Genomic DNA, 27,866 nt, shown 5'->3' with positions numbered 1-27,866 from the left:
ATTATAGCGGATCATCAGTTATGATCCGCTTACTGATTTGGCACAGGTTTTACACTGGATTCCCTTCCTGATGCAACCCTGGTCGCCTCTTACGACACAGGGAATAAGGGAATAAGGATTGGGTTTCGCCATGATTCTGGGCTGCCCTTCACCCTCTCATAGCGCGGCCCAGCACAGAGCGCCTGTGCTCAAGCGATCCTCCAACCCAAGCCTCCAAGTGGCCGGATTACAGGCGCACGCCACTACACCCAGTATATATATATATCAGCTTGAGCGTAGTTCCACCTTTTTGTGACATCTTTCCAAATAAACTTAAAATATCAAAAGTACCAATCAGCTTACTCTCGCTTGCCGAGCTTGCCGTTCCTTATCAACCGTTTCGTTGGAGTGCTTGCTTGGGTATTAAGTGACTTGGCGAGCTCTTTACAAGCTGATTGGTAATGGAACACACCTAAGCACTTGTTCGCACAAGCACTGAAGACCCATTTCTGGTTCTGCTGCTTGTGTAATGAAGAAAGTTAATTTCTGGTGATTTTCAACTCTTTTCTTCCATTGTTGAGCTATTCCCACCTTTCAGCACTGCTGGGGTCGTTTTTTTTTATATACTCTGTCGAGGCTCGTATGAGAGCTAACACACAGAACGTACAAGGGGAGCAGGAGAGGGAAGGGAAAAAAAAGTGTGGAACAGAGACGTGAGAAGATCTGTGGAAGGGAGAGGGATGGGGGTACACAGGGTAAACAAGACGGGCACGACAGGGACTTTCAGGAAGGAAAGCAGGGAATTTGAAGGAAGTGGGTTTGGGGTAGATTAGCGGGGGTAGTAAAGATCGAGGTTTTGGATGGGGGGGGGGAAATAAGAGATGGTGGTGAACAACTGTTTTGAAGACTTGGAGGGAAGAGTGGGATTGAAGAGTGTGAGAGTTTGTTCTGAAGGTGGGAAAAGAGGAATAAAAGAGTGAAGGTGAGCAGTGATTCTTGATATTGGTAGTTTTATTGGAAGGGGGGGAGGGGGTTGCTGGTAGACCATGCACACCCTGGGGAAATATGGGGGGGGGGAGGAAGATATATTTCAGACAGAGTGGGGGAAGGGGGAAGGCCAGATCAGAGACGGTAGAAGACAGAAAGACCACAGACCAACCTGCGGTGAGAGTGAGAGGCCAAAAGACTCAGCGAGAGATACCGATGATCCTAAATGCCTTGGTTTCCACAGCGTGAAGCCGAGAAAGGTGAGGCAGGAGCAGCAGCCCAGAGCGGAGAGCAGCACTCCATCAAGCTACGGACGAAAGTTTTGTATGGTCAGGAGCTCAGGTGTGCCAAGGAAGGAAGGACTTTACACGATGGAGGATGCCCAGTCGGTGACTGCCTTTGGAGGCATCGCATAGAGCATGGAAATTGTGATGTTCCCCAATTTCAGAGGTTATTGCCAACGAATGGTTACTTAATGGTGTTCAACAGTTCAAAAAACACTTCACCAGCCCTCATCAAGAAGTTTCGCAATTGTTTTCCAGATTTGGAGAGGGAGAATATGGAATTGGCGAGAAACCCATTTATTTGTGATGGTGACAAAGTTCTGGAAGCAGTTCAAGAAGTGTTCTTTGAACGAGTCAACAATTCTTCAGCCAAAGACACCTTTAAGGAGAAGAAAATTGAAGAGTTCTGATGTGATATGGTGAATGTGTAACCAAAAACGAGGGATATAGCAATTCACATCCTGTTGGCTAATAGGTCTACATTTCTGAGAGCAATTTCTCTGCATTGTATCAAATTGAAGTCACAAGTTGGCAATGCAAGATTATCTCTGGTTGACTCGAGCAAAGACAGTGCCACATTTTCAGAACATTTCAGCTCAGTTAAAGAATTGAACACTTGCCATTCGTTACCTGGGCAGTTTTTTTTTTTTTAACGTTAAATTGAACAATCTGTGGTAATGTCCTTTGGTGTCGTTGAAATATGTCCTATGAGATGCCGCATTGAATGTGAATAAACAATAAAAATAATTAAACGGTTCCTGTTACTCAATTTTTGTAGGTGTCCTATGCATTGTTTGATGAAGGATCCCACAGCTCCTCGATAGAGAATGAGGAGGTGACTCCCAAAGTTCACATGGCCAACTGCTACTCGAGGCCATCCCGTCAGCCTCAGACATCACAAATGAAGCGTTAAAATGGAAGTTAAACCTGACATAGTAGATAGCTTCAAGGTGACCAATGCCGAGTTTTAGTAGACATGAATACTTGTGGAAGAGCTGAATTACAAATGGGTATCGAGACCAAGCAAACAATGGAGCAGATGTGAACAGCACAGATAAGAAATGGAGAAGAGGGCAAGGATTAAAACTGACAAACTTACAGGTAAGAATGGAACAATGGGACCAGGGATACAGAGGGTGATAACCAAACAAAGGACGCACGAGTAGAGGAAAAAAAAAAAAAACAAACTGACAAGCGGTTCTGAATATTGAACTAGGCTCGTCTGTTGAGAAATCGTTTTTTGTATCTTGTAAATTTGGGGAAGCAGCAAAGAAGAGAAATGAAGTGATTAACGAACAGGAACAAAGTGAACATACATGTACGAAAACAGTAGCAACAAGAAGGGCACTCGGTAGAGCGCATACCTCCGCCACGTAATGCCTGATCCATGAGAACATATCGGGCCTAAAACATTTTTGAAATATCATGCTATACAGTACTATATCGTTTTGGGCAAGATCTCTCAATGGTGAAGAATCACTTAAAAAAAACAAATTATCGTATCCAGATCTGGATTCGGATCTTCACCAAAATCGAATCAATTCATCCTTGTGACACACCCAACCTGTCCACAACTTTTTGAGATATCATGCTATATATCGGTTTAGCACAATCTCTCAATGGTGAAAGATAACTTTGAAAAATTAGACGAGTCGGATCCAGATCCAGATCTTCACCAAAATCTAATCATTTTGTCCTCGTCACACACCCAACCACCAATAGACAACCCCAAAAAACTAACCACACAAAATGCAGACTATTTACAATGTACACCGGATCGATCTAAAAGATGGAAGTTTTAATCAGGGTTTGAACAACGGCCGATAAAATTTGGTATGGAATTAAGACTTCCGCAAGATATTGAAAAATATCTTCATGTGAGAAATTTTAATCTTATCAGTTCATCCTCGTCACACACCCAACCTGTCCACAACATTTCATCCGGATCCATCCACAACTTTTTAAGATATCCTGTACACAAACAGACAGAAAGGGGTGAAACCAACCTCATTCACCTTCGGTGGCGGAGGTAACAACTGGATAAGTATACAGGTGGGAAGAACGAGGACATTCTGGTTAAAAGTGTGCAAGTTAAGCAACAACAGAAACAGTAATGTAACAAAAACGTTTATTTTCATAAATTCAGGAACATGCCATAAAACCTGAACATATCAAGACCGAGTACAGGCAAGGATTTGTGTTTTAAGCACAGAATGTTTTATTGCAGATTGACGACCATGTTTAAAAAAAAAAAAAAAACTTCAAAAATGAAAACGTCTGTTTTCTGCCCAATTGTTGCATAAAATAGACAACCCCCAAAAAACTAACCACACAAAATGCAGACCATTTACAATGTACACCGGATCGATCTAAAAGATGGAAGTTTTAATCAGGGTTTGAACAATGGCCGATAAAATTTGGTCTGGAATTAAGACTTCCGCAATATATTGAAAAATGTCTTCATGTGAGAAATTTTAAAACTCTGCCTCGATCTGTTTATAACTTGCAAAAAAATACTAAAATAAATCTTTTTTATGGCTCTCCCAACATCGTGACAACAGAATGGCATCCATTTCCATCATTATGTTATGGGTTAAAAAAAATTGTGGGGGAGGGATAGGAAAGGGGAGTGGGAGTGGGAAGGTTTTATTTATTTATTATTTTATTTTTAAGGAACCTTTATTTAATGATTTAAAAAAAGACATCCATTGCCTTGGGTTTTCTCACCGGACTACAGATCTGCCTTTCAGTGGCAATGTCCTCATTTTTCTGTTACAACAGGTTTTTGGGTGAAAGGAAGCACAAAAGGATGGTTCAATGACACCAGGCTGAAGGAAGAGGCTGAGGATTTTCCTCAAACACCCAGCAAAATCCATTGCGGTCATCACGTCCACCGAAGGAAACAATCGCCCATCCAGACAGCCCGGAGAAGTGAAAACACCACCAAGTGGGCAAACAAGGGGCTTGCACTTCATCAAAGTTATTTTCTGCTTTCGATATGAAAATATGGGGGACATGAGCAGGGAGCGAGGCAAAGAAGACATCAAAAGGGAAACCTCTCGAAACAAAGTGGGAATCTTTTTAAAATTTTATTTAAAAGAAAACAAAAATGAACTGAACAAGAGGTGTTGAGGCCAGAGATTGCAAACTCACTCCAGCTACCTTCGTCACCAAACTATACCAAAAATAAATGCAAGATTCATTTGTTCATGGTTTATCTTCAGCCCAAAAAAAGCTTTGAACAACCACGGAAGTCCTACAATAAGACTACTCACAAAACAAATATAAACTACAGATTGCTGAAGGGGGTTAGTAATCATTTGAAAAGGCAGGTGTTTGAGGGCAGTTTTATTATATATACAGTCCACCAGTCTGTTCTTGGTACACCTCGATGACATCTTCATCTTCCATTCCCAACTAGAAGGGAGAAAATAAATAGGAAACAATGAATTAACATCACAAATATTTTAAAGGTAAAGCTTGTCCAGATCTCAAGAACCAAACAAACCAAAACAACGAGTAGTCAATCAAGAAAGAACATCTCATTCGATGCATGGCAGGCTTCTCATGCCACAATTGTATCCCTTCTGTTGAGCAAATGCTGACAAGTTAATTTGTGAAGTTGACTGTACATACCTGATCCGTTTTGTGGTCACGAGTGTCAATGTGGGTAATTTGGGGATGATTCACTGTGTTTGCTGAGCTCGTTTCTTGTCTTTTATTTGCAATACATGTATAAACCTGACTTGGTCTCCAATTTATCCTGCTTGCCCCAACTGTTTCATATGGTGGCTCTAGAGGTAACCCGTCAGACAGAGATTGGTCACGGTCCTGCATCGCCAGAAAGTAGCCAGCATTGCACGGCTTGGTTGCTCAGCCAAATATTCCACCAGGTGATTGCCACCGGCACGGCACACAGACTTCAATCTGCACGGTAACATGGCTTTGGACGCTGGATCCAACAGGAAGTTTTAGGGCGGGGGACAGTCATGATCATTTGACACAATGGATTCGAACCGGACAACCAGGTCGGTCTTGTGACCGACCATTAACTAATACATATATATATATATATATATATATATATATATATATATATATATATATATATATATATATATATATATATATATATATATATATATATATATATATGAAATCAGACGTACCTCCTGACTTATGGGGAGCATCTCCACAGTTTATGTCTCACACAGTAAAACTGCACATGTAGGACTATGTCCAATGGAGATCGGGGGAGTGCTCGTCCCACTCCACATATTACAATATACATATATATATATATATATATATATATATATATATATATATATATATATATATATATATATATATATATATATACATATATATACATACATATATACAAACATACATCCACATACAGAGTAAATGTTGTAAGACCCCGACATTCGTGGGGGATAAGTTCCTGAAAAAAATACCGTGAATGTCGGGGCATTGTTTCAATGTGAAAAAGGGGGATAGGTTCCCGGTATTTCGTAATTCACAAGCGAAAATCAGAAATCCCATGAAAAACCACGAACACCCCTCAAATTAAACCATGAATATGCGAAGCACAGGACCGCAAATGTTGAAGCAGGTCAGAAAAACCACAAATTCCAGTCACGTTACGCCTGGTGTTGGCTTCACGGTTCAGGTGGCTGGCTTAAGATCTTGAGGTCTTAGGGTCTTGAGTTCAAACTGATGTCCTCCAGGTGGGAGGAGGAATGAAGTCATCCCACCTGAATTAACACCAGGTGGGATGACTCAGCCCATCATCCTTCTGAGGTCAGCAAAATGAGGACCAGCTTACTGGTAACAGGTGCATTGTATCAGTGGCACAGCAGCGCTCCCAAAAAATGATGCAACCAGCAGCCAGAGGCTGCATACAAATAAATAAATACAAATCCATTGCTGAGAAGATCATTTTGAGTTAGTACAGCATTTTGTTATCATAAAAGATATGAATACTGAATACCACATGTCTTTCCAGGAATTTCAATACAAGTTTGACTTCCGGTTCTGAGTTTGCAGCAGCAACTGCAGGTTCTCTGCCAACTTTTTCAAAGTTAAGTTTCGAGTCGTTATTTGTCCCGTTTCAACTGTTGGCTGCTCGAAGAGCACCCTTATTCTGGACATTTCCATCTGTCTGTGTCTGTCCACGAAACTTTGGTCAAGTGTAGGGGCTAAACCACTCAACCAATTCCAATGAAATTTGGTAGGTAGGACCAATATTTCTGGGAATCATGTGCTTTCGAATATGGGACTCCGGGCCCAAGCAACGGCAAAGCAATGGCCCTTTAAAGTGGTCAAAAAATATTGGAAAAAAAATCGAAAAAAAAATCAAAAAAAAATCGAAAAATCGAAGCTTAGAGTTCTGTGCGCAATCTATCTAGCTCCCTTTGTGCCAATTTGCAGCCCTAACAAAAAATATTTGTAGGAGATAGGTTTTGGGCGAGTACATGTCGAACATTTCAGAAACGGTTAATTGCGAATATCTCGAAGAGAAAGAGTCCGATTTTGATGAAACTTGGGTGAAATGTGTACAATGTGGCAAGCATGTACACAAAAATGAATGGTTGCTATGCACACCTCCGTTGCTTAGCAACAGCTAAAATATTTTATCGTACATCGTACACTTATTGTGGACTGTACAAAAAAAAAATCAATACCTCCGAAACTGGACCTCCGAGGGACCTGTTTTTTTGTGCCCAAGGAGAATGTCTTACAGCATCCTATAAAAAAATAAAATCTTTAGCGAATAGATAAATGGTTACTCCCTCTTATGGTATGACAGACCTGAGCCTCGTCCTGGTGGAGGTGTTGCTCTCTTCATCAAAGACTCTATTCCTCACTCTCCCTGCACTGCTCTCACTCCCCCACACCCCCAGGAATACCTCTGGCTTCGGCTTCCCCTCCACTCCCACCTCATGTTTATATGTGTACTGTACCGTCCACCGAACAGTGATGACTCCATCTACACCTCACTCTCCGAAAACATGGACCATCTTCTATCTTCTCATCCAAACTCTCTCTTCCTCTTATGTGGTGACTTCAATTGTCATCACGCCAGTTGGCTAGGTGTGGGTACCTCTCTCACCTGCCATGGGACATCAGCAAAAGCTTTCTGTGACTCATTGGGACTGACTCAATCGGTCAACTTCCCGACCCGGATCTCAACCAATGGTACTCCATCTCTTCTGGATCTGATTTTGACAAATTTCCCTGACAATATCTGCTGCTCTTCCTTCGCTCCAATTGGTTCTTCTGACCACGTCCTTGTTAAAGTGGACATCTCTCTGGCTGTTATCAGAGAACCACCTCACCGCCGTCGAGTCTGGCATTTCACTCAAGCCGACTGGCAGGGTCTCCGAGCAGCCATCAAACTTACAGACTGGTCTCCTACCACTACTTTCTCAAACATCAACTCATCCTGGGAATTCTTTCAAAGAAACTTGCTCTCCCTCATGCACAGATTTATCCCCTCTCGTGTTCAGTTGTCTTACCCTTCCTCCCGCCCGTGGTTTACTGAAGCTTGTGGCGAGGCAGTTGTCCTGAAACAACTTGCCTTTGCCTCATGGAAAGCAAACCCAACTGAGGGCAATCTCAGTTCTTTCCACAAAGCTCGGAACAAGTGTGTAGCTACCCTCAGGAGAGCCAGAAAACAACATCTTTCTCATCTCAAGTCTGAACTCTCAAACCTCTCTCCCTCCTCAAAATCCTGGTGGCGTTTAATCAAATCTGTTTCTGGTGTATGTTCCCCCTCCATCCCCTCCCTTACCTCAAATGGCCGCACTGCTGATTCCACACGTGATAAAGCTGAATGTCTAAACTCGGTGTTTGCAGCTAAATCTTGTGTCCCAAACCCATCACTATCTCTACCCACTTTACCCAGTCGCACCCAACTGTCCCTGGACTCTGTATCCTTTTCTCCTGACAAGGTGGAGAGCTTGCTTTCAAACCTCGAGTCAGATTCTGCAACCGGTCCAGACGGCATCAGCCCACGTGTCCTCAAAGCCTGCTCTTCTGCTCTTGCTCACCCTCTCTCTGTTCTATTCACCCTCTCATTTTCCCAAGGTCATCTGCCATCTGCTTGGAAATCTGCTAACATCACTGCCCTGCATAAAAAGGTGCAAAAACAGATCCCTGTAACTATAGACCAATCAGCCTTCTCCCAATCATCAGCAAGGTTATGGAATCCATCATCGCTTCAGACATGAAATCCTTCCTCTTCTCCAATGGCTTGATTTCCAATCATCAATTTGGTTTCAGACCAGGTCACTCTACCCTAGATATGCTGCTACTGCTCTCCCATCAATGGATGGAGGTCCTCAATGCCAGACAGGAAATCCGAGCCGTATCCCTGGACATATCACGTGCTTTTGACACAGTCTGGCACCCTGCCCTACTCACCAAACTCTCTTCCCATGGTATTCAAGGCCATCTCCACTCATGGCTCGCAGACTTCCTCTCCTGTCGCAGTCAACGTGTGGCCCTAAATGGAGTTCTTTCATCCCCTCTTCCTGTGCAGGCTGGAGTTCCTCAAGGTAGCGTTCTGGGCCCTGTTCTTTTTCTGGTTTTCATCAATGATCTCTCGGACTCTCTGGAAAATCCTCTATTTCTCTTTGCCGATGACTCCACCCTCTGCCGTACCATCTGTCATCCCTCAGACCGGCAAGCAGCAGCTTCTTCGCTCACTGCAGATCTGGATAAAATCACAAACTGGTCCAACACGTGGAACATGTCTTTCAATCCAGACAAATCTCACACTCTCACTATGTCTCTTCGAAAGGACCGTTTACAAAACCCCCCATCCACTTTCTCAACAATCCTCTGGAAGAAGTCTTTTCTTTCAAGCTTCTGGGTCTCACTATCTGCCATGACCTTTCCTGGGAAAGTCACATTTCCAACCTTGCCTCAAAAGCCAGTCGCCGACTGGGAATCCTCCGTCGTGCAAAGTCCTTCCTCGGCCCTCTTGAGCTCCTGACCACTTACAAAGCTTTTGTCCGTAGCCTGATGGAGTACTGCTCTCCCCTCTGGGCTGGTGCTCCTGCCTCCCACCTTTCTCGACTTCACGCTGTCGAAACCAGGGCTTTTAAGATCATTGGCATCTCCCGCAATGAAGCTGAGTCTTTGGGCCTCTCACTCAATCACCGCAGGTTGGTCGGTGGTCTTTCTGTCTTCTACCGACTCCTCTCCAGCCTTGCCCCCCTGCTCTCTCTGCGATTTGTCCCAACCACATTTCCACAGGGCGCTCAAGGTCCGCCAACAACCCCTTCTGGTAAAACTACCAAAATCACGAATCACTGCTCATCTTCACTCTTTCATTCCTCTTTTTTCCCGCCTTTGGAATAAACTTCCTCACTCTATTCTTTCCCATTCTTCCCTCCAGGCTTTCAAAACAGCTGTTCACCACCACCTCTTATCTTCCCCCATCCAAATCCTCGATCTTTTCTACCCCCGATAATCCACCCAAGCCCACTTCCTTCAATTCTCCTGCTTTCCTTCCTGAAAGTCCCTTTAATGTCCATCTTCCCCTCGCCATGTTCCCCGTCCCATCCCCATCCCTCTCCCTTCCACAGTTCACCTGTGTCTGTTCCCCAATGTTTTGTCCCTTCCACTCCCGCCCCTCTTGTCTCATGCCTCCTTGCTGTGAGTTGTGTGTTAGCTCTCATACGAGCCTCGACCAAGGTATACAAAAAAAAAAAAAAAAAAAAAAAAAAAAAAATATGGAATTACCAGGGCTGCCATTTGTTGGAGTCTCTTTGGAAACATGCCTGAAATTTCACAAGGCGGGTTTCTGGGCGCAAACTAAGAGGGCTGTGATAATCATATTTATTGTGCTAAATTGATTGATAGCATGTACATGAATATCGGCTAGTCGCGTCGGCCAGCTTTCCATCAAGAGCGAGCAGCCATGTCACCTACTGGCTTGTTTATTTTCTCACCTACATGTTACTGTGTTCCTAGTTCGGTTTTGTTTCAAAAATCGTATTATATTGTGAGCTTTCGTCACCTTGTCTTATCGGGTTCCTCGAGACCTACCCATCCTTCCCCTCTAGGTGTTTTTTGAGGACCACACTGTTAATGAAGAGGGAGGGGAGGAGGCTTTGGGTGCAGGGGATGTTTTTATTTGTATTCTCTCCCTATTACCTTCAATTCCTATTTTCCCAACTTTCCCAACGCCCCCATCCCTCCCAACTAAAACACTCTGTTTCTTGTCTTAACTTTAAAAGAAAAAAAACAACCAACTTTCTTCCTGCATACCCACGAGTCCCGATCCTTCTTCTTCTTCTTCTTTTTCCTGCCGGCACACCATCTTCGACTTGAGTTGACCCACTCTCACCATTACCTTCACGATTTCTTCCTTCAACATTCCATTCCCGCATCTTACCTAATCTTCAATAATCCATCACAAAGTAGTAATTTTCCTTGTATCCTTTCTATCTATACACCTCCTGTAACCACATGTCTCTCTCTCCTCTTCCTGATACTTTTCATCGATCCAGCTTCACTCTGCGTTTACAGTTCCAAATTCATCATACACCTCCACGATTTCACATCAATCTTCCCTTTTCCGAATGTTACGCAATACTTATTTAAAATAAATTGATAAATTCACTTTTGACGACACACCCCTGTAGCCACGTGCATCTCCCGTAACCACGTGATCCGTTTCCACCCCCTGCGTTTAAGATCGAAATTCACCATTCACCTCACGATTTTTTCTGCAACCTTTCCATTACCGAATCTGGTGAAAACTGTCAAAAATAATAATAATAATAATAATAATAATAATAATAATAATCATGATAATAATTATTATTATAATAATAAAAACGATCTCTTATAATGCTTCGTCTTCCTCTTTCACACGTGTGGCTCTCATTACTGTATCATAATTCACGACTCTTCTTCTATTTCAATAGACTGCTCTCAATTCGACCTTTCCTTCAAACCTTGCCGAAAAGTCAAACTGTTACAGAGTTTCTGCTCTGCATTCTCTAAATTCGCCTTTATTGCATCCATCAAGAATGTCTTCAATCGCATTTCTGACCTAAAAAAATTTTAAACCCCAGTTTGCAATGAGTGTTCGCTTTCCATTAACCATTCTTATTTTCAACCTCAGTTCCAACTCACCCCTCTCACAGCAACCATCACACTCTTTTTCCCTCCAAACATCCCTCTCACCTTTCTCAAAAACTCCCTCCTCACCTTTCTCCCTCAACTCTACCCACTCACTCTTCTCCCATCATTCACCCCCCTCTCACCCTTCTCAAAATTGCCTGCCCTCACATCCACAAAGCTGCCTCCTTCCCCTGCCCTCTCTCCTCCATCTCATCATTCCACCTCCTCAAATCCTCAACTGCCTTCTGCCCACTCTTGCCCCCCCCCTCTCTCCACCAGCACCACAGAACCTTTTCTTCTCCTCATCCGACCCCCTCCCCTAGCTATTCTGCAATCCCCCACACAACTCTCCTCCCCCCCGCCCCTCCTCCTCCCTTGTCCTATCCTCCCCACCCCTCCAATCCCCTGCAACCAAAGCCCCCTCCCCTCCCTCTTCATGAACAGTGTGGACCTCAAATATCCGGGGCCTTCGCTCAAACCTTACAGATCTTTCCAGACAAGTTGCAACTGACAAGCCAGACATAATCTGCCCAACAGAAACCTTCCTCCCTCAAGACGTCTCTGACTCCCAAGTATCACTCCCCAGTTACTCCCTCCACCGGAATGACAGACCTGAGCCTCGTCCTGGTGGAGGAGTTGCTCTCTTCACCAAAAACTCGATTCCTCACTCTCCATGCAATGCCCTCACTCCCCCACACCTCAAGGAATACCTCTAGCGACAACTTCCCCTCCACTCCCACCTCATGTTTATATGTGTGCTGTACCTTCCACCAAACAGTGATGACTCCATTTACACTGAAGCTTATGGCAAGGCAGTTGTCCTGAAACAACTTGCCTTTGCTTCTTGAAAAGGAAACAACTGAGGGTAATCTCAGTTCCTTCCATAAAACTCGGAACAAGTGTGTGTGTGCCCTCAGGAGAACCAGAAAACAACATATTTCCATCTCAAGTCTGAACTCTCAAACCTCTCTCTCTCCCTCCCTCCACCAAATCCTGGTGGTGTCGACTCAAATCTGCTTCTGGTGTTTGTCCCCCTCCATCCCCTCCCTTACCTCAAATGGCCACCCTGCTGATACTGCATGTGAAAAGGCTGAATGCCTAAACTCGGTGTTTGCATCTAAACCTTGTGTCCCAAACCCATCACTTTCTGGACCCACCTTACCCAGTCGCACCCAACTGTCCCTGGACTTTATGTCCTTTTCTCCTGACAAGGTGGAGAGCTTGCTGTCAAACCTCAACTCAAGATTCTGCAACCGGTCCAGACGGCATTCAGCCCACATCTCCGAAAAACCTGCTCCTCTGCTCTTGCTCACCCTCTCATTTGTTCAAGGTCATCTGCCATCTGCTTGGAAATCAGTAAACATTACTGCCCTGCATAAAAGGTGCAAAAACAGATCCCTGCAACAACAGACCAATCAGCCTTCTCCCAATAATCAACAAAGTTATGAAATCCATCATTGCTTCAGACATTAAATCCTTCCTCTTCTCCAACAGCTTGATTTCTGATCATCAATTTGGTTTCTGACCAGGTTACTCCACCCTGGATAAGCTGCTTCTGCTCTCCCAACAATGGATGGAGGTACTCAATGCCGGACATGAAAACAGAGCCATATCCCTAGACATATCGTGTGCTTTGAATATGGTCTGTCATCCTGCCCTGCTCACCAAACTCTTCCTATGGTGTGGTCTTTCTGTCTTCTACAGTCTCCTCTCCGGTCTCGCCCCCCCCCACCCCCCCCCATCTGCGATTTGTTTCCACCATATTTCCGCAGAGTGCTCAAGGTCCACCAACAACCCCCTTCTCGTAAAACTAACAAAATCACGAATCACTGCTCACCTTCACCCTTTCATTCCTCTTTTTCCCCACCTTTGGAATAAACTCCCTCACTCTGTTCAATCCCACTCTTCCCTCCAGGCCTTCAAAACAGCTGTTCACCGCCACCTCTTATCGTCCCCCATCCAAATCCTCAATATTTTCTACCCCCGTTAATCCACCCAAAATCCACCTCTTCAAATTCCCTACTTTCCTTCCTGAAAGTCCCTGTAATGTCCATTTTGTTTACCCCGTGTTCCCCGCCCCATCCCTCTCCCTTCTACAGATATCCTGACGTCTCTGTTCTCCACCGTTTTGTTATTCCTACTCCCACCCCCTTGCTGTGCGTTGTGTGTTAGCCCTCATACGAGCCACAACAAGGTAACAAAAAAAAAAGTGTTTAAAAAAAACACAGGTTAATACCAGTGATTTTGGACAAATGATGCAGAAATCAAGAAAATGATCAAATACCAAAATCTCAAGCATGAAGTGAAAAGATCCTGGAAGCTGAAGAATGCCAAAGTTGGACTAGCGATAGTTGGAGCGACGGGAATGATGACAAAGAACCTCAGAGAAACATTAAAAACCATCCCTGGGAATATTACTACAAGCAAACTACAGTAGGAAGCCATCCTGGACTCAGTAGTAATCCTGAAGAGAGCCCTCAGCACAAAACTTTGAAAACAGAAAACTTCACAGCTTGGTCCGTGAATCATGACCCCGGACCAAAATGAAGGTGGATACTTTGAGCCCACCCTGGGAGGACTCCATTCCACATTCTGAAACCCATGCATCAAGATAACAACACACACACACACACACACACACACACACACACACACACACACACACACACACACACACACACACACACACACACACACACACACACACACACACACACACACACACACACACACACACACACACACACACTTTTATTCCTATAGATGAAAAGCAGAATGATGCCTGCAGATCTAAATTGCACGCAAGTTCTCTTCGACCTTTTGTGGGATGATCGAAGAGGAATTCTCCTGAAGGAGGAATATCAAGTCTCATCTCGGTGACAATTCAAGTGGTCTTCTGTAGCTTTTATAAATCGCCCATGAGGGATGAATGAATGTTGCAGCCTTCTATTTCTGATTGTGAAAACCGCCTTTTCCTTTTCCTTGCCTCATTTTATAATTTCCTCCATCTTCTTTGAACTTGACATCTCTATATTTTCATTCCAAACATCATTCCAATCACAAATTGATACCATATCATTAATATAACAAAATAAAATGTGAACACTCATGATGTAAACAAATATAAATGCCATTCCAACGTGATAACCAATACAGACGAATCTGCTGGAGAGTACGTAACACAGAGATAGACAGACGGTCTTCTGCCTTGCGGTCATCTGATCCGGTAATGCGCAAGCAAGCCTTTGTACCTGGCTGGCTTCTACAAAAATACCTCAAAATAAAAAAATGAAAAAACAATGGGAGCAATTCACATAATCATGGTCATGATGCGTTGGCATTATACCCCATCCAGGTGAATTGGGTTAAGAAACGAATCACCACATCGGAATAGCATCCAAATTCTCGATAATCACGGCAGGTTTTAATGATGACGAAAATATGGAAACTGCCATATGGGTCGTTACAAAAATATGTATTTCCATAATGTACGAAACGAGTTTCACCCATGTCTATACCCAGTCCAACCCATGTCCTCTCCAAGGTTGCACACATTTTACCAGAAATCGAGCCATTTTCCCTCCCACCCCTTGCCTTTTTGTCAAGCATCCACTCATGTGCAATATCATTTGTGAACTTGCTATCTGTGATTTAGCTCTTCACTTAACTTAGATTTCGGGATAAAATAATAAAAAAGATTAACATCTTCGAAAATCCCAACACTGAAAGTTGTGCACTTGAATGACACAAGGGCTTGGCAAAATATTTGCACTCCCCAAATCTCCCCAGACCCTTTTACCTCCCCCTTCTATATCCTCCTCCTCAGCGTAATCATCCTCCTCCTCATACCACAACCACGACCTCCTCCTCCTCCTCCTACTACTAAACAGATTTACCCCAATCTTACTTGGCCTTTAGTTCTTGGGAGGCAATTTGAGAGAAAAAAAAAATCCAGCAGATAAACAACCACATATTTCCAGGCGATGAAACAACCACCCTCAAGACCCCAGGTACCTCTTTTGGTGTTTGGTGGTCACTAATTCTCTGCCCTTCAAACAGGAACCGGAGTGAGTTTGGAGGAACACCCTAAAAGCAGAAAAAGCGGAATAGTGGTAAAGTCATGTGACAAATTGCATCTTCAAAGAAAAACCGACGTGTAAGAATACAGAAAAGTAAACACTCAAATGATCCAAACAGAACACACATGGTAATACTAAAATCCTGAGACAAATTACAATTCTTGATTTATTACAAACGAGCAGAAGTAGCTGGCGTTGCCCAAGGGAAATTCAATACGGACTCACTCGAGGCCTGAACATGGAGGTGACATAATAAACATGTGTAAAGCAATTTTATAATAACAGGCGCACGTGTAAGTAAACATTGGAATGATTAAATTTGTATCGTTGACAACAAATCACCACAACCTCAACATGCGATCTTCGCAATACATATTTCTCGATCACTCCCGGAATTTAAAAAGAAAAAAAAAGGCAGGCAGTGAATAAGTACAAGACCCGATTGAGGAGTGAAGGCAAATTAACTTGAGCCAAATGTGCTCATTCAAAAGATGACAAATTTCAAGAGCATTTTACAACAATACTCAAACTCATCAAATGCAATCATGTAACCACAAGTTTTTTGTTTTTTTTTGTCCATTTACTATCATTTCTATATATATGATCTAATAATTAACCGATTCAACTGAACCACAAATAAATCATTTTAATAATGATAAAAGAAAAACATCATGTCGAGAGAAAGCATGACAAAAACAGTACTGCAAGGATGGGCACAGAGATAACGTACTTACCTTCGAGCGGTCTCGTCCGGGTTCGACTCCCGACTAAACAATAAACATGTGATCCACAGGCTAGGCATTGCAACAACATACATGTCATCTCTGAGATGGATATTAACCTGAGCACCTGTCTCTCGGCATTAATTGTTGGTTGAGGTTCAAGATTATATGGTATCTTTCACAAAGAGTAGGTGATTGGAGTTTGTGCAGTAATTTGGAATTTGGCCAGGGTGTTGATGACAAAGTCCCCCCCCCCCCCCCTTTGCCCGAGCTTGAGCTGCAGCACCCCTCCACCCCCAATCCCAAACGGACCATAGGTCCATGACGGAACCTGAAACATGGTGGACAACCAACAAACACAATGACAAAATGTTACAAACAAGCTTTGATTAAACTTTTGCAATTCCATTAATGCACTCAATCGAAACGACGTCGCAAGCAGCTTGCCAAATAGTACTGCAGGCTTATCAACACCGACAGCATATGAAGCATAAAGACATGAAACTGAACTGTACAAGGCTAAAAGTGTAGTTGCATTTAAAGCAGCTGGATCAATTAGTCGTAGACCCTTGAGTTTTAAGAAATTAAAGCACTGATCACAGCAGTTACAAAGAACAGTTGTACCAAGAGTTTGTAACATAATAGTAGAGAAAATACTTCCTTAACTCAAGGAGGAAATAATGAAATTTGGAACTATAAACTAACGCACAACACATAGACAGACACACACCATTTAAGGCTGAGAATATCAGCCCGAACTCCCTCATGCTTAAAGTGGCATTTACACAGGGAATTCTGGGATTGAGCCTGGGTTCGATTTTCTATTTCCTTTCACCGAACCATACTTGGCGATCACGAGGCGACAATTTTTCACTAAAACAATGCCAACCAGAGTTGGTGTCAAAGCCACCCAATGCTCGCCTGTTTATACATTTATCGTATTTAAAAGACGAGTCTAATAATTAATATTTTATATAAAGCATTGCAGTGAAATATAATTATAAAGCAAAATATGTATTTGTATATTGTAATCATTAACAAGAGCGCAAGTGAGCACAATATACACCCTAACAAGAAGGTATACACAGAATTGTGCTACTACATAGAAAACAGCATCCCGGTTGCCATGGCAACCACTTTAGACGCCGAACGTATGTCACGACACACCGTCTCCACAATCTGTACCTATGTAAAAATATGGAACGTGAAAGTTGAAAACTTTGGGAGTTAGAGTGCGAACAGGAACGGACGGACAGACAGAGAGACAGACAGACGACAGACGGACGGACGACCGGTATCACATAATACGCCTATATATATATACATATATATACATATATATACATATATATACATATATATACATATATATACATATATATACATATATATACACATATATATATACATATATATATATATATATATATATATATATATATATATATATATATATATATATACATATGTACATATATACATATATACATATATACATATATATACATATATATATATATATATATATATATATATATATATATACATATATATATATATATATATATATATATATATATATATATATATATATATATATATATATATATATATATATATATATATGTCGGGCGTATAAAAAAAATAGTGTGGTAGATAAAAACATTAGAAAGAAAACTCAAGGGAGAGCACTCGGGAGAGTGCAAAACCTCCGCCGCCAATACTGCTGGGTCACTCAAGTGAACCTTATATCTTATTCATTAAATATGATGTCAACAGTGCTGACAGTTATAGTTCTTTTCTCCATTTTTTTTTGGGGGGGGGGGGTTGGAAATCACTTAAAATATGTAGAAATGCAAAAAAAAAGAAATCGAAATTTTGTTGAAAAAAATTGCAAAAAATTTTTTTTTTCTCTAACAATTTTTTTTTTTGGGGGGGGGGTGTTGGAAATCACTTAAAACATGTAGAAATGCAAAAAAAAATTCTCTAACAATTTTTTTTGGGGGGGGACCAAGTCCAAAATCTAATGGCATGATCCTTGGACCATACCTAACCCCCCCACCAAGTTTCGTCGAAATCCGTCGAGGAGTTTTTCCGTAATACAAAAAATTTAACATTTTCACGCTGCCGCTCACGCCGGGGGTATCGCTATAGCTCTCTGTTCTTAGAACAGGCAAGCTAAAAACAAATTTTCAACAACTCCATCAGCTACTTATTTATTAGTTACCAACTGATCCTAAGAGACAGAGGTTATGACTGAGCCGGTTAAAAATTAAACCAAACGAGGTGCGTGCAACCACCAAAAAACAGTCCAAGCCAAATGATGCTGCCAAAAAGCACCGGAATCCCCCCCCCCCCCCCGATCATCATACTGTAATTTGAGAAGCTCATTTGTTTGACTTCTATACACTCCTGAACTGCTGCACAGAGTTGAAAACTGGTGGATGTACTCAGGTGTGCCCGGGAAGGTTTTATGCAGTAAAATAAAATTCATCCCCGGGGTTTAGGGGAGGGGAGAACCCCAATTTCACGACGTAAATGTGCATCTTAAGGCCCGGTCACACCTTGACGTTTTAGCCAACGTATGCCGATTTTTGAATCTTTTTTTTCTAAAACGCTGGCACACGTTGAATACGTTATGGGTAAGTTTTGATAACATTGAGAGCACGCTGAAAAACACTGCCATACGTCGTTGTACGTTGGCTTTAAACGTTGTACTTTTTGGTTGTCCTCAAATTTTTTCATGCTTGAAATTTCACGACGTATGCCGGCGTATGACTCACACGTTCCGCTACGCTGGCCACAAGTTGTATGCACGGTCTGCGATCGTTGACAGACGTCAACACATGCTACTTGTAAGTTAACCATAAGTTGAGACACGCCGAGGTAATGTTTAGCGTACCCGAAACTTATTTCTAACCTATGATTAACGTGTTGTTGGCACGTTACGCGATCGTTGCCACACAGACGTTACTTTTAAGTTACTCATAGGCTGAAAGACGTCGGTATAATGGATCGTCCTTGCGTCAGCGTCCACGGCCACGGCCAGGACACTTATTTGCAGCATTCTTCAAACTTTTCTTCGGCATGACGAGGATGTTCACACTTCGATGTCTAGCTTGGCTATGATTCCAATTGTCCATCGGCAGCGTCTATTTAAAATAGTCGAGTTTGAGCGTTTTAACACGTTCAGAAGAAATGCTTCAAATTTCCAAACCCCAGCGTCAAAAAACAAAGGCGAGTGACAGCAATTTAAATCGTTCATTGTAAACAATGAAAATAGCTGAGTGGTACCGTTTAAAAGTCGCTGAGTGTAAAAAAAAATCCAATTGTTGAGCGCAAGCGTCTACTTTCAATAGTGGAGTTTGAGCGATTAAAATTTCCGAGCGCCAGCGTCAAAAAACAAAGGTGAGTGACAGCAATTTAAATCGTTCATTGTAAACAATGAAAATAGCTGAGTGGTACCGTTTAAAAGTCGTTGAGTGTAAAAAAAATCCAATTGTTGAGCACAAGCGTCTACTTTCAATAGTGGAGATGCAGCCATTTAAATCGTTGAGTGGCAGCCTATGAATAGCAAACCCTACGTCACCGGCAAAGATAAACTGCCGCACGATATGGATAAGTTAGGCTATCGTTGGGCATAGTTTGTGAACTATGCCCGGCTTCACGATAATTATTCGTTGGTATATCGTATCTATAAGTAATCAAAGCGCTCTATGCACATTATTAGTTCATTGTGCATTTGTCCAACCCGTTATGAATAGACCTAAATCGTAAAAACAAGCTATAGCTCATTGTTGAAAAAGCCCCATAAAAAATTAGCCGCGAAGAACTTCTAACAATGGTGAAAAGATGTCTCCTACCCGTGGACACGCGGACGCAAGGACGATCCATCATAATCCACACCCTCCCCCTCACACTCACCTACTACTGCCAACATGAACAAACTACTACTAATACTGATACTGATACTGATACTGTTACTGCTGACATGGACATCGACTCAAAAAGGACTCGAAAACACTGTTGGGTTCCCCTTTTATGAGCAGCATTTTTATATACCAATTCCCAAAACCGCTGGGAATACGTCTTTATATGGCAGTTGTAAGCTGCCATATAAGAAACACGTTAATTTACTGTAAGAAACACGTTACTAGCGATGATGTAAGAAACACTGTAAGAAAATTTACTGTAAGAAACAAAGTTGTAAGAAACACGTTAATTTACTTTTTTTGTCGACCGGAAGACGTCATTGGAATACGTCTACATACGTCGATGTGTGTTGGGACTACATAAAGAATTGGTTCAAAGCACGTCAAACATAAGTTAGAAATAAGTTTCGCGTAAAAAAGACATTACCGCGACGTGTTTCGACTTATGAGTAGCTTATAAGTAGCCTTTGTGGACGTGTGTAAGCGTCTACATATCGTGTGTAAAACTTATCCCCATCGCATGCGGAACGTGTGTCATACGCCGAGTACGTCGTAAAATTTTGAACATGTTTAAAATTTCTTGAGTACTCTACTTACTATGACGTATGATAGCGTACTTTAGCGTTCTACTCACGCATACCAAACTTACTCATACCGTATTTGATGTGCCCCAACGTTTTAGACACATTTTTCTTAGGTCGGCATACGCTGGCAAGATCGCCAAGGTGTGACCGCGATGTTGACACTTCCATTTCTACGGCAGTTATGATTCGAATCGTTGTGAGTCAGCCTTTTAATAGGCTACGTCACGACATCGTCGGCGATGCGCGCAACGCGCTATGCCTAAGTTAGACTATCGTTGGGCATCGGTTGTGTAGGCCGACAACAGGTTCAGCATTCGTTGGTATAAGTTATCTATAACACAACGAAACGTTCTGTGTCCGTTACCAATGCGTTATACATAAGACCAAGTCGCTATGAATACGTCCGAATCTTTAAAAAAAACCATCAAAAGTTCAACGTAAGCCAGCGTTTTACATACATTTTAATACGTTGCCATCGCTGGCTAAAACGTCAAGATGTGACCGGGCCTTTATAGCAGCGCTCCTGATGTGAGGGTTTTTTCAAAACATAATAAAATTCCACCATTTTGGGGAAATTAATTTGGCGGGGGGGAAGAAACAACAAAAAATAATAATAAAATTTCCCCCTCCGTAAGGACAGGTTCTTTGGTGCTGAGCTGAGCGGTGGTTGAATTTAGGAACACTCACCAAAGCACACACAAACATTTAGGTAAACTATCTTCTAAGCAGTATAGTCGAGATTCGAATCCTGACCCAGCTATAAACTGTCATTCTGGTGTTTCACAGGCAGGGTGATTCAATGTGTGTACCGTCCCTTGGATGGACGTTAAACTGGGCATCCAATCTGCAGGCATTAGTTGGTGGCCGTTAAAGATCCCATGGTGTCCTTCACAAAGAGTAGGTGAGCTATTGCCGGCACCATGAACAAATTGCAAATTCCTGCCACAACGTAAAGGGCACTGCATCAGCAACACAGCCGCACTCTCAGCCAATGATGCTACTCTGCAGCCTTGTGCTGCACACGAAAGAAAAAGGACGACGGGTTGTTTCCCAGTGCATAAAAGAAAAGAAGTATCCTTTGTGCAAAACATTTTGTTTCTTACCAATCCCAAAAAAGTACATTGTGTTGCGTTTGTGTGTGGGGAGGGTTTAGACATTTCTATAGAACAGATAGAAATGTATGGAGTAGCATGGTCTGTGTACGAGTAGTTAGCGAATCTCGATGTAGTAAGTAAGGACACGTCAGCTTGAGCATCGTTTTGTTTGAATGTGCACCAGGGGATGGTGCGTGGTAATAATTAATGAAGGATTATGGTGAAGGAAATTGTATGTATAACCCTTTTGTAAACATCTACCAGCCTGATGTTGGCTTAGTGGTTAAGGTGGCTGGCTTGGGACGTTAAGGTCCCGAGTTCAAGCCCCTGTTGACTGCCGAATTAACACAATGTGGGGGTTGACTCAGCCTGTCATCCTTCCGAGGTCAGTGAAATGAGCACCAGTGCACTGGTAATAGGGGCACTGTATTAACGGCATAGCCGCGTCTAACCAATGAGGCAACGAGCAGCCACAAGGCTGCACACGAGTGTGTAAACATCTACCACAGGCGCCAGGAGACAGTGCAAGAGAGAGGGGCAGAGCTATGAATGCCTCCAAGGGGTTGCCAGGGGAGAAGAGAGAGGATCGAGCTCAGAGGAGACCGAGTTCAAAAGGAGAACTTTGGTGCTGAGGTGTTGCTTGTGCTGAGGACAAGACGTTGTGAGGAGGGCTCTGAGGAAATAGTCCTGCTTGCCTGTGTCGATGCAAATTTCTCCAAAATTAGCATAATAGGTTTAAGGGTGTTAAAAATAAAAAATAAAAATGTTGCTATTAAATTTGATTGATATTTAACTTGAAAAAGTAAATGCTTTTTTAGCATATAGCACAATGTGTTGTTATAACCCTTTAATGGTAAATGTATTCACATGCAACATGATTATTACATCTGCATGGTTGAACATGTATCTATTTTAATAACAAATATATTTGCATTTTAAACGACCTTGTATCTCTTGACTGTATTGGAAGGTTACCAGTCTGATAAGTAAAATACCCTTGTTTCCCAAAACAGATTGGCCTTTCAAATAATCTTTAATCTTTATTCAGTAGAATAGAATCATCTATTTAGCTTAAGGGATTCTTGTATAAATAATAATTATATTCTGGTGTCTGAAAGTCTGGCTGGAAGCAGGAGTCCAGCTTAAATGGAATGTGTGTGTGTGTGTGTGCGTGTGTGCGTGTGTGCGTGTGTGCGTGTGTGCGTGTGTGCGTGCGTGTGCGTGTGCGTGTGCGTGTGCGCGTGCGTGTGCGTGTGCGTGTGCGTGTGCGTGTGCGTGTGCGTGTGCGTGTGCGTGTGCGTGTGCGTGTCAAGTTAATGTCCAGAACTCCTTTCAACCTTCAGGTCATAAATATTCCCCAGCCCTTTGAATTTAAGCTAACCTCCGAATGGCTGCTGCGACAAGGCTGAGTGATCCCTCCCCTGAACCCCAAAAACTCAGCCATGGTGTCATTCTGTCTTGAGGACGACCAGATATTCTCATCGTCTAATCCCCCCCCCCTTTTTTCACCTGCATATTATATAAGAACTCAAAAAGTCCATGAACGGCAGAATCAGAGGAAGACTGTTGCTTATTGAAATTCCTCTGAATTCTCCACAATCGATATGTTCATGTTTGTTTTTAAGAAATGACTCAAATGTACAGGAGGAACTGAGAATTCTTCTACACCTGCCTCCACCCTGAGCCTGTCATCTTGCCCATCACTTCTTCATCCCTCATCACCTGCTCGGGGCTGCTCCACACCCATCCTCCCCCTCCCACTACCACCAGAGACCCCCGGTTCTGTTCCTTTCCCATCGCAATCAAGTGCAGAATGAAGCGCCTTAGTTTCTTTAGATTTCTTATATTATCCTTGTCTGGAATAATTATTTATTTGTCGATTCAGTGTTCCCCCTTTCTTCCCGATCCCAACCCGCCGTCATTTCCTCACAATCACCATTCCCCGATTTATTTATTTGTTTCAGGAATAAAACCATTTGTTTTACAAGAGCTAATGTTCTCGTGTCTCTCTCTCAACCTCACGCATGTCATCCACCATAATTCGGAACGTCTCCGCAGGAGTTAAAACCGTTCGGTACATTGCAGGATTATAACCTCCTGTCACAACGAGCTCGAGGCTGGTCGAGCCGTTAAACGCTACAATATTTTTTAAATTACAGTGGATATAACTTGGTTGCTTAAATCATTGACCTATGACAGACATGCAGTTACCTTGCAGAAATGAGTTATTACCTCCACCACCAAAGGTGAAGGAGGTTATGTTTTTACCCCTGTCTGTTTGTTTGTGTGCAGGATATCTCAAAAAGTTGGACGGATTTGGATGAAATTTGGTGATCAGGTTGGGTGTGTGACAAGGATGAACTGATTAGATTTTGGTGAAGATCCGAATCCAGATCCGGCTACTAAAATGTTTTTTTGTGATTCTTCACCATTGAAGGCCCAAAACGATACATAGCACAATCTCAAAAAGTTGTGGACAGATTTGACAAAACTTGGTGCAATGGTTGGGTGTATGACAAGGACAAACCGATTTGATTTTGGTTAAGATCTGAATCTGGATCCAGATACGAGGATTATTTGATTTTTGAATTAACTCCTTACCATTGAGAGAGAGGGCCAAAAAATGATATATAGCATATTTCAAAAATGTATTGGGCCCGATATGTTCTCGTGGATCAGGCATTGCGTGGCAGAGGTATGCGCTCTACCAAGTGCCCTTCTAGTTTTAACAATGCGATCTACCCTCCAGGTGTTGCCCAAAGTTGTGCCTGGTGTCAACGGGCCCTCTCTTCAATGTCAGAGTGATGCATGCTGCAGCGTCGGTCAAATTAGTAATATGTTTTTTGGAGAAATTTCCATCCTTTTTCACAACACTACCTGAACAGAAATCATGGATTAGGAACAATAACAGATGCTCAAAAGGCAGGTCCAAAAGCTTCTCAAATTGCATTAACTTACCATAATCCCCAAAACAGGTTTTGCGAGTTCACAAAATCCTCACATATTATGCAGGTGCTAAAGGGTTTAACACTGCTTCAGCCAAGAATTATTATTTTAAGCAACAGTCCTTATGTGACCCAAACCCAATTAGTGAATGTGGATAGGGAGGGTCAAAGAAAAGAAAAAAAATAATAAAATAAAACCCGTTTCTGCACCTTACATTCAAATGTTACAAATATATGTATCGCGCTCGAAATAAGATATTTTTCAGGCATGAAAAAGAGAGAAATTCGCCACAAAATAAAAGCGAGCTCCAGTTGTCATGGTTTCTCATGGTGTCATTATCGGAACACCTGGGGAGCGTAAATGTTATTATCGTGTAGGTGCTCCTGCAAAGCGACCACACTCCAAAACAGCAAGCGGTGTAACCAGATGTCAAGGAACCTCCAAGAAGAGACCACTTGCTACCCATAGTCCAGGCAGGAATTTGTATTTTTTTTTTCAGAGTACCGGTGATAACTCGCCTAATATTCAAGACACCATGGGATCTTTAATATTCAAAGACCAGTTCCGGAAGACATCCATCGGATTGAAGTCTGTCCGAAAGATGGCGCGCACATTGATGCGTCACCCTACCTGTAAAACACAAGGGTGACAGTTTATAGCTGGGTCTGCATTAGAACCCAGGCTTGAAAGCTCAGAGGAGGGTGCACATACTTCTAGGCTATCCTTCTAGCCCTGCTGTTGAATGGTTGAGGCCTTCTAACAATTATACATGGGTCTATCTAATCTATACTATGAGATTAATCGTCTCTGTGTCACCAATTTTCTCAGAGATGGCCAAACGGCTCTTCGTCAAACTTTCAGAGGTTCATCGGGGAGCGTTTCGGGCAAAAAAAACCCCAAAAAATTCTTTTAAAAGTTGGATTTCAATAAAATAAAATAAAAAAACGCTCCATGATGCCTAAGTCTTTGTAGCGATGTTGCTGTTTTATATGCAGACTGTGGCTGCTGGTTGCATCATTCCTGGATGCATGGCAGTGCCGCTGATGCAGTGCCCGTTACCAGTAAGCTGGTACAGTACTCATTTTGCCGACCTCGATAGGATGATAGGCCGAGTCAACTCATCTGGTGTTATTTCAACGGCACGACAGGGGCTCAAACTAAAGACCCTAAGATCTCAAGCCAGCTACCTTATTCGTTAAGCCAACCACTAGGCTTTGTAGCTATGTGAAAGGTAATTGTAAATGATCCCTGACCCCATTCCAGGAGAAAGGTATGGGCTGGGGGGGGGAGGGGGAGTAGGGTGTAGGGAAGCGTTTTAGAAATAACGAAAGAGTAAAAAAAATTAGAAGGGCACTTGGTAGAGCAAGCACCTCCGCCACGCAATGCCTGATCCATGAGAACAAATAGGACTCAATACATTTTTTGAAACCTCATGCAATATATTGTTACGAATTCGGGCCCGTCGGCGTGCGAACGGCCACGTAACTCAAATGGTGGCCGCCTCGCCCACCAGAACGGACAATTCAGTCATGACCCTCTCGGAACAACGCCGGGAGCTAGTCACTGGTGGGGGTTTAACCTCACCACGATCGTGCCAATTGCCCACCCGCGCAGGATAGGGTTGCTCGCCAAATTCGATCTACCTAAGTACCTGCGCGAATGGTCGACCGGGCGATCGTACCACGCCACAGGCCAACTCCGGACACAAACCGCTTAAGCGGTGCGTTCCGTGCTACAGTGATAACCGAGCGGTGTTATCGTCGGCCTTGACGGTTCCGATTAATTACCGGGATGTTGAACCCACTACGAACCCCTTACGTGATGCAAGATGGAGATTCAACGAGAGAAAAGACGAAGCGAAACGGGCACAGCTCAACAAGCAAGCATTTTATTCATGTGACACACGGAAAGCACGTATATACAGCCATACAGAATACACAAAAAGCAAAGGCAAGAGTTAAAACTGAATACGCGTACACACGGCAACACTTAAAACAATACTACTTTAAGGACAGGCGCCACCCACAGTCATTTACACAAACCCAACGAAAAGAAAGGACTTCCCTTGGTGCGGCCGTCGAGTCCTCCTCCCACGACCTCCACTCCGAGCTCAGTCTCCTTCCTCCACTGCCGACTCGACCAGACTCGACGATGACACAGCTCAACTTCAACGAGCTCCTCGGGCTCCGCGAGTTCCACGAGCTCCACACCGACGCAGAGACACTCGACCACGACGACACAGCTCGGCGATGACCCAACAACGACTTCAGACGGAGGCGAGTTCCACGAGTCAGGGAGAGAGCGAGACCTCAAGCCACCCCACTGGGACAAGGGAATAACCAACCAACCAACAACCATACGCAGACGAGCGAAGCGGAAGAGGAGGAGGAAGAGCGAGAGGAAGAGGGAGGGAACGCGCCCCGCCCGTGTCCGTCTTTTATAGCGCGGGGCTCCGCCCTTCGCTCCGCCCCGTTTTCGGCTCCACCCTCCTTCGAGTGGGTTCTCGAAAAGGGGCGATCCCTCACCCCGACCGCCTCACGCTGTCCATCCACCAATCGGCGGCGAGCCACCCTTCCCCCCTTCCCTCACACCAAGCGCGGGGAAGAATGGTGGGAAAAGCCCACCAGCATTGTTGGTTTGAAATAAAAGATAGAGAAAGAAAAACGACTAACTGGAGGATCGCAGCCTGAATGGATCACATAAATTCCCTGTATACAACGGGTTTGGGCGAACTACAAATGTACCTACAGAGATATCTCACCTGAGCACCCTTTATGGTGTTATGCGAATTTCCACAGCCGTAACACTACCCCCTCCCCTTTTTACAGACTCGTCCCGAGTCGTCAAATTTTCGTGTGCCATCATGTGTAGTTCTCCCCGAGTACGTTTTACCTTCGGATCCCTGAGTGCGACATTCAGTGTATTCGTGTCCCCAAAATAAATAACCTGAGGGCTGAGTAACTAACTAATAAACACACTCACTCAGACGACTTAAATAAAATTGCCGGCGCTAGACAGACATGCCGGGGGCGCGCTCATATTTACAGTACAACTTAACCTTATAATTTACACTAACCATGGCCCAGGATCAATGGACTCTGCAGGAAAAAGGC

General features: G+C 43.2%; 1 protein-coding gene across 1 annotated transcript in view; it reads right to left on the bottom strand.

Annotated features, from left to right (window-relative positions):
* Positions 1-4,324: 4,324 nt before the first annotated feature.
* SUMO1 (small ubiquitin like modifier 1) overlaps positions 4,325-27,866 on the bottom strand; it is a 38,492-nt gene continuing 14,950 nt past the window's right edge. Inside the window, exons 4-5 of the mRNA XM_085877888.1 lie at positions 15,411-15,482; positions 4,325-4,667 (exon numbers count right to left, since the gene is read on the bottom strand). Of these exons, the coding sequence (XP_085734014.1) occupies positions 4,602-4,667; positions 15,411-15,482 (138 nt within the window). The 3' untranslated portion in view covers positions 4,325-4,601. The remainder of the gene's footprint in view (positions 4,668-15,410; positions 15,483-27,866) is intronic.

Source organism: Eptatretus burgeri, chromosome 4, assembly GCF_056783735.1.
Source record: "Eptatretus burgeri isolate ZD-2024b chromosome 4, Ebu_testis_v1, whole genome shotgun sequence".
Classification (NCBI taxonomy): Eukaryota; Metazoa; Chordata; class Myxini; order Myxiniformes; family Myxinidae; genus Eptatretus; species Eptatretus burgeri.
This window is presented reverse-complemented; position numbering and strand designations above follow the sequence as displayed.